The following is a 10,643-nucleotide window of genomic DNA, read 5'->3' on the forward strand; positions in this document are numbered from 1 at the left end:
CCAGCATCCGGCCTCCGCTACCCGTTTCCTCTGTTAGCTGTAAATATGCTGAAGAATATAATTCATCTGGGCAAAAGATAATGCCGCACAGCTGTAAAATATGGCACTATGGATTCATATGGCCAACTAGCCTAGGTCTTCCCCTCTTCACCCATCCCACAAAAGTCTCAGCTACAGACAATGACCGCTGTTGGCTTTAAACTCTCATTATTATTTTGCTCATGCAATTGAATTTCAGCGAAAAGCATGGAAGCATCTACAATGTGATGGGAAAAACCAAACTGACCAGTTTGTTATTGAGAAAATTTATTGAGCAAGATGAGGCGGTGATTCTAGGCAAGAAGTCTCACGCTGCTAATAAAATAATACAGCAAATTGTCTCTGATTTAATTGCCTGTCTTTAAATCAAGAGATGAGCAGAGACATCAATCTCAGAAATGTACACATGTGATGCAAGTAATGTTGAATTGTTCAAAGGGGAATTTAAATTTCAGTAGCAAACAGGTTATTGGATTGATGTGCTGATAAGATTGTTTTATAAAGTGGTTTTAAGGAGATAATATTAATATATTTTATAATAATATAAAAAAAATGTCGTTTTTAATATATCTTTAAAATGGCGATTATATTTCCCAATAGGTAAGGTATATTTTGGGATTTTTAATTATAAACAAGGCTTAAACCTAAAAATAAATGTCGACATTAAATTTAGACTGCAAACAACGTCCTTGAACTTTTGTTTTATTAGGCTTGCTGCCCGGAGCTTTGTTCGCCGAAAAGTTATCCGAAAATCCCCCAGCTAATTCCAGATTCTCAGTGACTCAGTGAACTATAACTGGCGTGGAGAACGTGATTAGAATGCCGGAGAAGCTCTGTGCCAAACATGGTCTTATCCAACTGGAGGCACGCAAACAAGGCGGCCGCAAAAGTTTAAGTTTTTTATCATTTTGTGATGCTTTTTTTTCTGACTTATTTTTATTCCAGTAGCCGCTGTTGTTTATCGCCAAGCTGAGCAAGTGCCCGGCCTCAGTTTTTGAGTAGGGGTTTCGATTATAATGCCAGTTGGTGCTCAGTTCCCAGTTGACAATCGAGCGAAGCGAAATGCAAAATCAGTTGAAGCGGAACATTTTGTTTTTAGTACTATGGCTAGTGACCTTGACGAGGTGCGAATCGCATGGAGATCCACATATTCGAGTGAAACGCATTGTGGGTGGCAAGGAATCGAAGGCGCCTCCGGTCGATGATCCTGTGATATTCGCAAGACTCTTTAATCGCGATGCTCGTGTCGAGGGCTTTCGTAATCCCAATACGGGTATCTACAGTTTCCTCGGAATGCACTATGCGGAACCTCCGCTGGGCCCTTTGAGATACTCTCGACCGGTGTACAAAAGATTGGCTGGCGACTTTAATGCCACCAAACATGGTCCACCTTGTATTCAACCGCATCCGCAGTTTCCTCAGCGAGTTATTGGCGATGAGAATTGTTTGCTGCTGAATATCTACACTCCCCAAATGCCGGATGAAAGTACGGGTCTGCCGGTCTTTGTGTGGATCCATCCTGGTGGCTATCGATATGGTTCGGCCGCCCAGTACGATGCCACGCCCATGGCCCAAAGGGGCGCCATTGTGGTGGCCCCTCAGTATCGCTTGGGATCCCTGGGAATTATGGGAGATGGCACCAAGCAGTTTGATGGCAATCTAGCCATGTTTGATTTGGCCGCCGCTCTCCGTTGGGTCACCGATTATGTCTCCTATTTCGGAGGTAATCCCAAACAAGTTCAGGCTATAGGACATGGATCCGGAGCAGCCAGTGCCATGTATCTTTCCATGTCCCAGACGGCAAAGAGTGCTGGGGATGTTCATGGAGTGGTGGCCATGTCGGGAACAGCACTTTCGCAATATGCCATGGATAAGGAGCCTGTGCAGAGTGTACAGGAAGTGGCCAAAATCAATGGCTGTCCCACTGGAAACGAACTGGAGATCGTCAACTGCATGAGAGGGGTGAGTATGGGTGGGGTTTCTAAAGTTAAAGCTTAAAAATTACTTTACTTAATGTTGTCTTAGGAACTTTTTTGAATATAAAGCAGAGGAACAAGATTTATTTATTTATTTTATTTACTTAGAATCACTAAACAGCTCGTATTTTACTAATAAGTTATGTACATACACTCACAAAATATAAGAGTCAATTTAAAATGAATTTTTATCTGAACAAAATTTATTTCAACGAGTAAAGCTAGAAACAAATTTTTTTTCCTAAAAAGTAGCCTTATTTAAGTGTTAAGATTTTTAGAAATTTTTTTTGACTTCAAATTTCTGAATACTAAAAAATTACCTTAAATTGTAATTGACCTTGAAAATTGTTTATCACTAGCGGTAAAGCATTTAACTAACATTATCAATTTTTCTTTTAAGTTTCTAAGTCCGAACCCAAATTTAATTAATATCCACGGAAGAGTTTAGTAATTACATTGTTTTAATAATTTTACTAAATACATATTTATTACAATTTTTTATTTCTCTTCAACATCCTAAAGAAAAGTGCCGAGGAGATCATTAAAAACGATGACAAAGTGCAAACGGAGCGTTTGGCTGGACGTGCTCTAGTCAAAGGACTAACCGGAAATGTTGGTTTCCAACCTCACATCGAAAGCGAGGACGATGGCAGGGCTTTACCAAGTCTAATAGTTGGAGAGCCGGAACAGCAGCTCAAGAGCAGTAACTTTTCGGGGATTCCCCTGCTAACCGGAGTTACCAAGCACGAGACAGCTAACTCTGTAACGGTGGAAAACATAGAGAAGGTTTTTGGATCGGCAGAACAGTTCTTGGGATCTCTAAGTGATTCTCTGAACAAGTTAACCAGTTTCCTTAAAATTGATAAGATAACTGGTCAGATAGCTAAGCCGGAACTTCCGGGTCTAACGGGTCTTCTTACGCCCACTCTTCAGGATGTTTGGAAGGTGCCTCAAGCCTTGAATGTCGATCAAGTACTCTCCAAAGTGGTGGAGTCCACAACGGATGTTCTCTTCAATCTGCCAGCTGTTCTAACCACCCAAGTCTGGTCCAAACTGGCTCCAGCTTTTATGTACAGCTTCGAGTATAATGGCACCAAGTCGAAGGGCATAAACTTCCTCAAAGGTCTTCCCATCGTCTCAGAAACGGCTCATGATAAACCCGAGACAGTGGGTCATGGCGATGAGATCGGCTATATGTTCGATGCAAATGATATTTTTGGCAATCCCTTGGAGGAAACACGTTTGACAAGTGCCGAGGATCTAAAAGTTCGCCATAACCTTATTGATCTATTGGTGAAGTTTGCCAATAGAGACAAAGAGGACACCAAGGGTTCATCACTTTTCCAGAGCGTTACGGGAAAAGCTACGCCCTTTATTAAGATCGATACAAATCTGGAGACCTCCAATGATTTCCGCTTCTGTGAATTGTCCGTTTTGGGAGCCTCACTATCTCCTCTGACTTCCACCACCTGTGCTGGATTGGGAAATGTGTTAGGACAACTTGGAGGTGGATTGGGCGATACTCTGGGAGGTGTGGGCAACACCTTGGGATTGGGAGGCCTTGGAGGAGGTGGAGGTGGTGGCGGTAATCGGGGCAGAAAGCCAGGAGGCGGTGGATTTGGACTAGGGATTTTGTAGTAATAGTTTTCGAAAGACAAAGCTTGTGAATTTTACTTTATTATATTGAGAAAGAATAAACAAATGAGAAATTTAAAAATTGTGTTGCCTTTATTTATATACGTTTCATCAGAGTTTCTCCAATCGGGCCAAGGTCACTCATCATAGCCTTATAATTCCCAGAGCATGCGTACAAGGTGTCTTGCTAATCATGAAAAACTTGTAGACCTGGAAGTTTTTCATGATTAGCAAGACACCTTGTACGCATGCTCTGGGAATTATAAGGCTATGATGAGTGACTTTGGCCTGATTGGAGAAACTCTGATGAAACGGACGCCTGTTGTGGGCATTGTTCTTTAAAAAACGTTGGAAATGATCTTGCTGAGGTCCCACAATGATGAACATCACTGGATTGAAGTCTTGAAGCTTGAAGTCTTTGATGGTTGAAGGTGGGCAAGATCCAGTTACTGGTACTATGATTCTCTTCTTTGATATGCAGCTTTTGGAACATTCGTAGGTCTAAAGATTTCTCGCTCTTTTCAGTCCTGAACATAAACAGACTGTTTAGATTATCATGTATATCGCTTAATAGATAAAGTACTCACTTTTTTACTATTTAAAATTTTAAAAAAATTTACAAAAATAAAAAAGGTGGACAGCTTAAAGTCTGTAAATTATCTGGAATATTTTAACAGACTATAGATATCAAGTATTTTATATAACAACGTTAGAAAAACATACTTTTGATACAATTATATTTAGACACAATTAAAAAATAAAATTGATAAAAAAAAGTATAAAAGATGTGGACGGCTTAAAGGCTGGCGATAGAATAAATGTAGGGCCTTACGAATAGACATACAACAGCTTGACGTTTAATATTAGCCTACTGCATTACAACATTTTTGGATATGGAACAGAAACTTAAAGTCCTTCGAAACGTAGACTATTTTATTTTAAACCCATAACTTACTAAGGCCCTTTTTGTAGACCCTTGATGGACTGAAAGGTATGTTATATATTCTTGATCAGCAGCTAGGAGACCCATCTTCCTATCTTATCTGTCTGTTCCTATGTATAGTATAACCCATGGAGTCCCACTATTTAACAAAGTGCACTGCTAATCATTAATTTATCTGCCGCATAAACCCCCGGAAAGTTTCTCTTTCGTTTCGGGTGCATATTGAATAAATCCGGGCTGGTTCTATTGATTTAAGCTGTTGCCATGACCGGTCGCTCAATTAGCACAGCTCTGTGCCGGCTCAATGCCTGCCGCACTAATCTCCCTATTGACTTTGGACCCCCTCGAAAAGCATGGTTTCCCCTGACCCTGGGTCCCCCCCTTCAATACGCCTCCACTGGCATCAAGAGCCACAACTGAAAAGCGGCGATAAGCAAATTTCCGGCGCGCAAAATTTAAACAAAGAGAGAGAAATTTGTTAGATGAATGGATGGTAGGTGGGGGTTTGATGGTGGGGAATCTGGGTTGGGATTCTGGGAAGTTGGGGCTACCAGGCAGTTTTATAACTTGTGGCCAGATCTTAGCCCGGGAGCCTTCTGCATAATGTTGATGATGGTTGGCACTGGCAACGGCAACAGTGCCAACAATGGGCATAAGCCCCAGATGGCGATGATGAGGAATGGGAATGGGTCTGGGAATGGGAATGGGAGGAACTAGGACTGGGGCTCCGAGTTGCCTTGACGCCTTTGTGCAAATTCCCAGCAAGCGTTGAACTATGACCAAAAATGCTAAAGCCAAGCCAGATCCAAAGTCGAAAGCCGAAACCAAAGCCGGCTTATGGCGTTGGAGTTCCAGCCTTATTCCTGGCCTCCTCCCCATTCCCAAATTGGTTTGTGCTGCCAAGTGATGATATTATTAATATTATTAAAACTAATTTCATGAATTTAAATTATTATCCACTTCAGACGAAGGAGGAGATTCACTTGGCTGCCTTCTGAGAGCTCTTGAGGAAACAAAATGACTGAAGAATATGGTACAATTGCCAGAAACATTTATACAGTACCCAAATTCGCCAAATTTAGATAAATAATTTAAAATTAACAACTAACTTTATGAATTTAAATCATTATCTACCTCAATTTTTTAGAGCTCTTGAAAAAACAAAATGACATGAATTTGAGACCTTTAAAAAAATTGTTAAAATAACAAGAAGCATTTAGGCATGTTTGTCCAAAAAAGTTAGTAACTTGTTAACACCCACAATTAAAGCTAGTTATCTTTAAATATTTTTAAAGATTTTACCTTTCAAAAACATTTTAAAGAAGGTATTAAACAATTTGTGTAAGGACTTCTTTAAGACATTCAAATTCTAAGTTAAGAATTTTTGAATAGCACATCTAAGAGAGCAATTATTTTATTGTAATTTCAGAAAAAGTTTAAGTTCATTGCAAAAGTAGGAAGATTCTAGGCGATTTTCTTGGACGTTTGCGAGTGCAAAACTTTGATATATTAATCATTCGCCCCGATGTCCCGGCAATTACGACATCTGTGGCAAAATTAATGGGCGCAAAAGATTTCAAACAAAGAAGCGAAAAACTTTACAATTAATTAGGCAACAGATGATGGACGATGATTATAGTTGGCGAAGCAGTCGTAAATGGAAGATGTCCCCATCTATCTGGTCAGGGATTTAATGACGGCCATAAAGGAATTACGCAAGCCGGAGAACACAGGTCTGCGAATAACAAATGATTAGATGACGATGATGATCAAAGCCTGACTGTTCTAATCCCGTGAATATGTGGCTTCCCACCCATTTAGCTACTATAATCACCCACTGGCCATGGATTCATTTCAGGACTTCACTTCATTACAAGGCAGTTTACCTGGATGAGCTTCAATTGGCATAAATCAGAGGCCTTTTATGGCCTAAAGTGTCGTCCAATTTCGGAAAGTTTTCCCCGTTACCTACAGCCTGTTTTCAAGGGGGGCGTTAGTTTTCCCAGCCACCACCACCACCACGTAGTGTAATTTTTCTTCATTAATGCGTAGTTACGCAATTTCCGTACACAAAAACTTTTCTACTCGTTGCGTTAATTTTGGCCAATTCACCAGACGTAGGACCAGCTGAAATTGCACACCCCCAATATCTCTCACTCTTTGGGTATTCCGTATTTCGTATGCCACCCCTTCAAGTATCATCATTCCGGTTTTTGTGGTCGTGCCCGGCCTATTTCGAGTCTTTTGCCAAAATTAGTTCCGCCCCTCGATTTATATTGTCATTTCGTGCGTTTCGATTGTGTAAAGCAATTTCCCCCCGAAAAAGTCGCAGAGATGGATGTTAGAAAGGGGATTCCCGGGGAGTTGGTTGGTACATAGTTTTGGTTGAGTTCTAGCCCCTGTCTATGCGGCTGGTTTTCGGCTTAGCTATTCCATCAAGTTACGGCATTGCGGTGGGGCGTGTCCCTTCCCCAACTCATCCTCCTCCTCCCCGGAAAATGGAAATGGCAATGGAAATGTTGACTGCAATACAATTGTAATTCCCATCACCATGTGTGGGTATGGATTTTCGGACCAAGGTGCATAAATTAGGCCAGTCATTTACTGTTAATAGCAGTTGGCAGCAGTAGCAGCAGCTGCTCCAGTTGCCCAATGTTGTGTACTTTCCAAATTACTTTGCGTTTGCCAACTTTGACCCCAGTAGATTGGCAACTTTGGCAGGTTTCAGCCTGGTGCAATATGCTGGATGAGAATTTTATATTCAGCCAGGGGAAATAAATTTTTAAAGAATTATTTCAAGAAAGTTTAAGGCACTTTTAAAATTATCAATAAGCTTAATACCAGAAAAATATATAGGGTAATGTTATGTACTAATCAACCTAATGCCAATTTGCTGGTTTTTTATATCTCTTTAAAAATATTTTCAAAAAAATATCAAGGTAATCCTGCAATACATAAGCTGGTCAGTTTGTTATTAATGTGAAAATCTATCTATTCAATTCAGCTAATCTTAATTGAGTAGACTGTTCAGGCTATGGACTATAATTTTGGCTGTTCAATGAGCGTTATGAGCTCGAAGCGGCCGAATACAAAGCAACAATTGGTCTAATCCAAATAATGGAATTTTGAAGCCGATGCCTCTGGCAGACCCAGCTTCAATTTCCGAGTGCCATCCTGCATGCCCCTCTCATTTTGCACCACCCACTCGATGCGGCTGACTGTCCATCAGTTTCGATTTGAATGAGGGCCAGGATGTGGATGGGGATGAGGGTGTGGCGACCATGAGGGCTGTCAGCCTCAATTTTGGGCCAGCCACTTGGCCATTGTTCGAATTTTGACATAAGCAAAAATCCCAGCTCAATCCCCCTCACCAGCTTTTCTGCCAATTGGTTGGGTGCACTGGCATTTTTTGATCAAGATTATAATACATTATCAAATTAAATATACCATATACCACTATGCAACAATGTACTGCGACGTCGATTTTTAGATGCATACTTTTGGGCACCGTTTTAAGTGATTTCCAAATCAAAGTACTTCTCCCTGTCATAAATTTTTATAAAGTTAGGTAACAGTTTCTTTCATAATCGAGGGTGCCACAGAATCTACTTGAACCTTAAATTTACTTTTAAAGGTGCCTCAAAGTATGCAATAAAATCTTACGACATTCATTTTTCACTGCATACTTTTGGGTACCATTTCAAAAGATTTCAAATTCATACAGATAACTCTGAACATCTTTAGAACTGAATTTTCTCCGAGTGTAGCCCTAAACACGATGCTCGGATTATGAGCTGCGCTTTGACTACGTCAATTGCAGTCCAGTCATATTCAGAAGCGTCCTATTCACTCCACTCGCATTCAGTTGCGTTTTGGACAGAATTGAGTGAGTTGCTCGAAGGGTTGTGGGCCCTTCGTTTTTACCGTCTCTCTAATTAAAATTGATTACCATAATTTGGGGTATTGATTGGCCCCGAACACGCACAATGACCATGCCAAGTCCCATACAATTCTCACCCATTCAACTGTTAACAGTTTTGACCCGCGATGTCTTTGTTTTTGTATCTGACACCTTTTCCTGGTGCGCCCATCCAACTATTAATTAGCCGCACGCAATTGGACGAGTCAGGCTTATTGATTACCTTACCATAAGTTTTCTGGCCAGGAGTGGGTTGCTGACCACGTTTATCGGGTGGATTCGATGTCACTTGCGTATGTGGGGGCCTTATGACTTATTTACGCCGCTGATTGTTTCTGACATCTGTTGTAATTGACACTTTTCGCAAGGTTCTCTAATGGACGAAGACGCGCAACAAGACCGCAAAAGCCACTGTCAGACCGCAATCTCTTCGAAACTCCCCCCTTCCATATAGCCATCCATCAAAATAGTCTACCCTATCGACGAAGACATCCCTAATGGCTGCGTAGTAAATGGCAGCAATTTCTAGACATACAAGCGAACATTGTTTGCAAAATATCCAATTACATTTGCATTTGATTATGGTTTAAAGGGGGAGAAAAGCAAGCGAAGGGATATAGATAGAATATATTTAAACTTGATATATTCAATAAATAATGTATAATATCAGATATTTTTGCATATCAAGCATAATCCTTAAAGCTTCTTAGGTATTTATTTAAAGTAAAAAGTGAAAAGTGTTTTTGCTAAGAGTTTTTAAGAATGTTGTCGGTATTTCTTTATATTCCTGTGAATGCACGGGTTTCAAAGCCCAATTTCTTAGAAACATATATCAATAGGTATATATTTAAAATCTTACTCTTAAATAAAATGTTTTTCAAAAAATTAAGCCTGTTTATCCCTTGACTTCCCCCGAATTGCTCAGCAATCTTCACACTCTCTGGCAATGTTTATCTTTGCGAATCTCCCCAAAAGAGTTCATTAGAAATACGTATTCCATGCATCCCTGCACGTTGGCAGCAGTGCCTTAATCTAGTCGGGTATATAAATTTAAAATTACATTACGTCTATGTAGTGGCAGAATGGGTATTTGCTGGGCGGTTTGGGTGGATTCTGGTGCCATGACAGCACGACGAGCCGGCATCCTCCGCTGGAAATCAACGCCAAATGTGAGTTGCTTTTACAAGCGCCGCGGGTGTCGGTGCCTCCTGACAAGGAGTGGGATGTCCTTTCATCCCAGCCATATCCCCATCCTCCCCAGATGGGAATCCGAACCGAACTGAACCCATACTCGGTGTGGCTGCTCGGGCGCCAAGTGCATTGGAATGTGTGGCAGCTGCAATTGTGCGGCAATAAATTATTGTGCAACACGCAGACATCACAAGAGGGGGGCTCAACTCCCTCTGAACTCGAACCCGAACGCGATCCCTTACACAAACCCAAACTGAATGAGTGGCAGGCGGTGGCGGCGGCATGGTAATGAATGCTACGAAAATTTTTTAACAATTTTTTAACTTAAAAATTACGACAGCGCTGACAATTTGCCATAAAAAGCGACGGCAAGTGAGGAGTGCAGAATGGCGGAGGCTGTCTGAATTTTGTGCTGACTTGACTATGACTCTTATTTGTGGGAGTGGGGGGAGAAAACGTCTTCCCATCGCCCCATCTCCCCAAATAAATGCAACTCTGGAAATGGAAATTGTTAGTTGAGATGAACGCGTGAGAAGGAAGGTTAAAAATAATTATTATTATTACTTTTTCAAGAAATAAAATTTTTTTCAGAAATTATTACTTTAAATAATAAAAAATTTTAAGTAAAGTTTTAAATTATTTACTTAAATTGATGGATCAATAAAATATACATACATTGAATATTTACTAACAACATAAAACAAAAGAAGATTAATAAATAGTGGGTCTTATGTAGAAAAAAGTTAAAAAATGACCAGCAAGTCTATTAGTTTGTAGAGTGTGGGATCGAACTCTGTTCCTTGCACAAAAGTTTAGTATCTAAAGAACGCAATACCTAAGGCTGCGTAAAAATGTTTTATAAAATCTTTTAAAAAAATATTACATCACTTTTCATTTTAAAATTATAAATTTAAGCGTCTGTTCCTAAAAAAAAATTCAA

The 10,643-nt window shown here is 40.3% G+C and overlaps 1 protein-coding gene and 1 long non-coding RNA gene across 2 annotated transcripts; one reads left to right on the top strand and one right to left on the bottom strand.

Annotated features, from left to right (window-relative positions):
- Positions 1-1,050: 1,050 nt before the first annotated feature.
- Positions 1,051-3,732, top strand: LOC108021331 (carboxylesterase 1E). The gene is made up of 2 exons (XM_017090006.4): positions 1,051-2,001; positions 2,538-3,732. The coding sequence occupies exons 1-2, from the start codon at positions 1,102-1,104 to the stop codon at positions 3,651-3,653; spliced, it is 2,016 nt and encodes a 671-aa protein (XP_016945495.3). The 5' UTR covers positions 1,051-1,101; the 3' UTR covers positions 3,654-3,732.
- Positions 3,733-3,873: 141 nt separating this feature from the next.
- On the bottom strand, positions 3,874-4,454 carry LOC108013225 (uncharacterized). Its single transcript, XR_010655393.2, has 3 exons — positions 4,374-4,454; positions 4,238-4,310; positions 3,874-4,177 (listed from the first exon to the last, which is right to left on the bottom strand). It is a non-coding gene; the product is annotated as an uncharacterized lncRNA (long non-coding RNA).
- Positions 4,455-10,643: the final 6,189 nt, after the last annotated feature.

The sequence above is a fragment of the Drosophila suzukii genome, chromosome 2L (assembly GCF_043229965.1).
Source record: "Drosophila suzukii chromosome 2L, CBGP_Dsuzu_IsoJpt1.0, whole genome shotgun sequence".
NCBI classification, from domain to species: domain Eukaryota; kingdom Metazoa; phylum Arthropoda; class Insecta; order Diptera; family Drosophilidae; genus Drosophila; species Drosophila suzukii.

Excerpts from the sequence above, each read along its gene's own strand:
- LOC108021331 (XM_017090006.4), top strand. The coding sequence starts at position 1,102 with ATGCAAAATCAGTTGAAGCGGAACATTTTGTTTTTAGTACTATGGCTA. Across the intron at positions 2,002-2,537 it reads TCGTCAACTGCATGAGAGGG|AAAAGTGCCGAGGAGATCAT; the intron begins GTGAGTATGGGT and ends AACATCCTAAAG.